Source organism: Penaeus chinensis, chromosome 17, assembly GCF_019202785.1.
Source record: "Penaeus chinensis breed Huanghai No. 1 chromosome 17, ASM1920278v2, whole genome shotgun sequence".
In the NCBI taxonomy this organism is placed as follows: domain Eukaryota; kingdom Metazoa; phylum Arthropoda; class Malacostraca; order Decapoda; family Penaeidae; genus Penaeus; species Penaeus chinensis.
The window spans coordinates 13,591,291-13,596,290 of NC_061835.1; the positions used below are offsets into that span (position 1 = coordinate 13,591,291).

The 5,000-nt window shown below is 39.4% G+C and overlaps 1 protein-coding gene across 2 annotated transcripts in view; it reads left to right on the forward strand.

The window, feature by feature from the left end:
• Nucleotides 1-5,000, forward strand: part of LOC125033899 — a 10,377-nt gene that overhangs the window by 2,006 nt on the left and 3,371 nt on the right. For both annotated transcript variants that reach the window (XM_047625473.1, XM_047625472.1), the window contains exons 3-9: nucleotides 142-255; nucleotides 824-1,122; nucleotides 1,478-1,595; nucleotides 1,840-2,043; nucleotides 3,176-3,343; nucleotides 3,585-3,776; nucleotides 4,389-4,556. In XM_047625473.1, the coding sequence (XP_047481429.1) occupies nucleotides 142-255; nucleotides 824-1,122; nucleotides 1,478-1,595; nucleotides 1,840-2,043; nucleotides 3,176-3,343; nucleotides 3,585-3,776; nucleotides 4,389-4,556 (1,263 nt within the window). The remainder of the gene's footprint in view (nucleotides 1-141; nucleotides 256-823; nucleotides 1,123-1,477; nucleotides 1,596-1,839; nucleotides 2,044-3,175; nucleotides 3,344-3,584; nucleotides 3,777-4,388; nucleotides 4,557-5,000) is intronic.

The following is a 5,000-nucleotide window of genomic DNA, read 5'->3' on the forward strand; positions in this document are numbered from 1 at the left end:
CAATCATCCTTAACATTAATAAATCAAAATTCTTTACTTAGACAAGTGATGTATACCATATATATTATGATCATAGTGTAGTGAAAATTGTGGTAATTCATTCAACTTCATTCATTAATTTTGTGTATTTCTTTCTCACAGGAGAGGTTAATTGCCCTCATAGAAGTGGTTGAAAACAACCTGATACAGTTCAAGATGGAGAGGAAGTGGTTCCTGGCCACTCTGAGGGACCACTCTCGACTGTACCGTAAAGATGTAAGATTCTTTGCGTTGTCTGACCACTAGGGTTGCTTGTATCTAGATTTTAGTATTATTAATCATTAGAAAATAACACCAATATATATAAGTGTGTGTGTGTGTGTGTGTGTGTGTGTGTGTGTGTGTGTGTGTGTATATATATATATATATATATATATATATATATATATATATATATATATATATGTGTGTGTGTGTGTGTGTGTGTGTGTGTGTGTGAATATATATATATATATATATATATATATATATATATATATATATGTGTGTGTGTGTGTGTGTGTGTGTGTGTGTGTGTGTGTGTGTGTCTGAACAGTATTTGTCTACATTTCAGCCACCAAAACAGGGTGATTCTGCTGTACCAGCTCACTCTCAGGCACTGTAAGGGGTTTTTATGGGTAAACAAAGAATTCGGAATTCAGCCCATTATTAATTTTAGCAATGATCATTGCTTTCTTTTTCTTTTCTTTTTCGGCCTTTATTTTTTGTTTTTTTATTTTTTTCTACCCCAACCTTTATTTATTCATCCATTTTTATTTTTTGTCTTCTTTTTTTCCTTATCCAGTGGAGCCAGGCTGAAGGGGGGGATGAAGAGGACCTTGGACGCATCCGGTACAACTCGCTGCTGATGGCACTGTCGCTGAAGCTCGGCCTGGAGAAACTGTGGCCCCCTGATGGGTGCCTCCCCTTGCAGGAGGACCTCATCCAGGATTTCCTCATTCGGCTTAACGCAACCTTCGCCCTCACCGAGCTCAACCAGACGGACCCCATGTTCGAGTTCCTGGCTAAGAACTCGCCTCATCTACGCACCCTCTTCATGCCCTTGAGTGACAACAGCTCGTTTAAGAGGATACTGGTGTTCAGGTGAGGATCGGGAGGGGAAGGGGATGGGAAAGGGAGGGTGAAGGGGGTAAGGTATAGATGTGAAGGAGGGAATAGGGAATAGGGAATGGTAAAGGGTGAAGTAGGTGCTTGGTTGGGGGAGGGAGGGAAACTAGGCTGAAGAGAGGAAGAACAAGAGCAGGAAGGGGAGGAAGGGAGGGAGGAAAAAGGGAGGAAAGAAAGAAAGAATTTGCTACGGGAAGAAAGGAGAGAGAATGGAAAAAAAGGAAAGACAGAGCTGTCAGGAAAATGGGGAGGAATCATGAAAGACTGGAAAGATACTTTAGAGACCATACAGATGATTAAATTTTCTTTTTCCCCTTATTGCTTGTTTTAGGAATTTGCGTGTACTGGAGCTGGCAGGCGGGGTATCTGACAAGGTCCTTTGCAGTGGCTTGTGGAACATTGACAAGAAGAGTGAGAAAGTCTTGGACATGGTCTTAAAGGACAATAAGGTAAGATGCTGGTGTAGGACATATTAATAAGGTCTGTATTTTTCTTTCTTTCTTTCTTTCTTTTTTGTCTCTTGTCTTATTGCACCATATCAGGATTCAAGGATTACCATTCAGTTTGTCAGTGTAAAAGTTTTAATTTCTTTGAATAGAAAAGATCATAACCGAAATAAAATAAAATAAAAGAAAGTCACAGAAGAACACCCTTAGGCCATAGGTATTCAATTCTTTCTCTTACACCTGACAGGAAAATTCAAGCTGGCAATTAGCCCTCCCACACCTGGAGGTATTGCGCAACAACATGCTGCTCAAAAGCCAGAATGCGATGCGCTTACCGGTGGGAGCCATTGCCCTTGCCTTGCAGCCCAAGATGGAGACAGTCGAGACGCTCACTTTCTGGAACACTTTCGATGCTGTGCTCTACCTACTGGACATGGAAGCCAAGCACAAGGTAAGGCAGGATATGTGTTCTTGAATATGATCGGCGCCTTTCTTTTAGACGTGAACAGCCAAGGAAATGGGTATGAGGGTTTGTGTCTCTTTCAGCTTAGGTTGTGTTGTTTGCAGATGTGTGTATTTTGTGCCGTTGATGGCTGAGTTCGGCTTGTGTTTTTTCCGTTATATATGTTTAGTTTTGACACAATTGGAGTGGGTGGCAAGAATATAATGCCATACCCACTGTAATAAAAGTTCATCTATTACACATAGATGCCTCTATAAGTGCTTAGTCACCAAGGAGTCAGTTATTAGTCTTACCTGTTACACCTGTTTAAACTTTTCCTTGATTTTTTTTTAAAGCTTCATTTGTATTATCTAATTGTCTTTAATGTTATTAATGAAAGGAGACAATACTCTACTGTGTTGATACTATAGTAGAAAAACCCACAATGTAAAACTAGATATGTTGAAAGTGAGACAACAGTTTCGGAATCCACCTGGATTCCATCCTCAGGTCTGAGGATGGAATCCAGGTGGATTCCAAAACTGTTGTCTCACTTTCAAGAAATCTAGTTTTACATTGTGGGTTTTTCTACCAATGTTATTAATATTTTGATAATAATATCATAATCATAAAATCAATAAGAATAAGAACAATAACAATATTATTAGTTTTAGAAAGAAAAACACATTTTCCCTGAAATTCAAGGTGAAATCAGGCACAGTCACAAGGTCCTACTGATAGACTCCTTTGTGGCTGAGCACATGTGGAGCCATTTGTATGTAACAAAATTCACAAATATCTATAGGGGACAGTACATAAACATGTAGTATTGTGTTAACCAGGAGATGTGTGAATTATAATTAACTAAGGATTCATTTTTATAATCAGTGTAAAAGTTAGTTTTTTTTTTATCTTGGTTAGTCTTCAGCAACAGTTGTATTATTTGAGCTCCAGTGACTTATTTCTCATGAATAGTTAATTATACCAGCTTGACATTTTTATGATCTTTATATTATATTTAAAACACATGATTATATGTAAACAAGTCTGTTTTTTATATTTCTGTTTGTGATGATTCATAGCTTTATACACAGGTGATATTTATTTAATCTCTGTCAATATTTTTGTTTCTCTCTCCCAGAATGGAGGTAATGTTGGGCGCAAGCTAAATGTGACTGTCCTGGCAGTGAATTGTCAAGACATGAATTTTGATCAGATCAAACGGGCAACCAAGTCATGCCCCAAACTGTCATACGTGAGACTCATGAACACAGAAAACATTAGGCCAAGTATACCCCTCTTGTGCTCGGTGAGTATTTAAAGTTATGGAGGTATCATCTTGGGTCTGGGGATGGGCTTTCTGCTAATAATCTGATGCATTGGTGTGTCAGGAAATGTTGGATAATCAGTCATTCAAGTTTTTTACCATATCAACACAGGTTTTGTTGATAGAGATAGCAGAGATGTGAGCCCTTGTATAGATAGTTTCTTTCCAGTTTACCACATCAAGTAGCATTAGCTGAAGTGCATGAAACTCATCTCTCCCTCAGACTGTGCCCATGAAACAGGTGAAGAAGCTTGACCTGGAGGCACTGGCCCTCACTGACTTGGAGTTGACAGTACTGCTAGCAGAAATGTCCAGCTTGGAGAACCTAAACCTCCGCGTCATGCCCCAAGACATTGTGCGGTTCAACCTCCCCGTCAATTATTTTGAGGGTGACATCCCTGAGGAAGACGCAAAGGTGACGCAGGGCCAGATCTCTGACTCGGTTTCTCTTTCTCCATTTGTTTATATCTGGCTTGTGTCTGTGTCTCTCTCTTCGTCACTACTACTGTTTACTTTCCTGTGTTCAGAGACATAGTAGGAGGTAGGCAATATGAGAATAGTTTATTTTTTCTGAATGCTGATTGAGAATTAGTATATATAGTATATGCAAGACATCAGTTAATTTAATTCAATATAACCATAGTAGTCTTCCTACCTTTTTTCTAATTCCTTTTCTCTGTTCTGATGCTCATAAATTGCGGAGGACTTTTGAAAAAGTTGAGTTAATATCCTAGTAACACAACTAGCTCCATGTTTTACTAGTAACAGCAGGAGATTTGAAGTAGCTGTCAAATGATTAGACTTAGCAATTGGACTGTCCTAGTAGTATTAGTATATGTGTGTGTGTATGTATGTATGTATGTATGTATGTATGTATGTAAATGCATATCAAAAGTGAAAAGAAAACAAAACACATGCAAGTTGGTTTAGTCAGCTTTATGATCTGTGAATAGCTCTGATTTTAGGCCTACTATCAATCTTGCTAATCCACTAATCTAACCATTCCACTACGGCCACTGACCCACAGAAAATGTCCATGTTCCCGTCCATCAAGATCCTGACCCTGGAGTTCATGGCCAACGACGTCCGGGAGAAAGAGTACAGCACGGACAAGATCGTCAACTTCCTCTCGGCTTTCCCCTGGGTCAGAGAACTCTACCTGAGCAATACCCTTCTTGCTCCGCCGGCATTTCTGGCAAGTGTAGCAAGTTGTGGGAGCAGGCATGGGAGAGAGTGAAGGTGGGTGGGGGTGGGGTGGGGGGGTAGAGGAGGCTGGAGGAGAGGGAAGCAAGGGAGACACAGGGTCTGTGTGGGTAAGCGGCTTTGCAGAGAGGTGGTAGGAAGAGGAGAGGGAGTATTATTGCAAAAAAGTGTGAACAGTGTTTTTTTCTTTTCTTAAGATAAGTTTCATAAAAGGACTTTTTTTTATAGAAGTTAATAAAAGGACAAAGAAAATCATTCATCTTTTTATTAACTAGAGTGTCTGGATTGTTATACATCATTTCATAGATTATTAATAGGCGATCGTATCTTTAGGATCTCTGACTTTAATAGAATGGGATGTAGAATAACTTGGGCAAATAGATATTTAAATATTAGGTACCTATACAAGAGTCAGATGCCGAGGCCTAAGAATTCC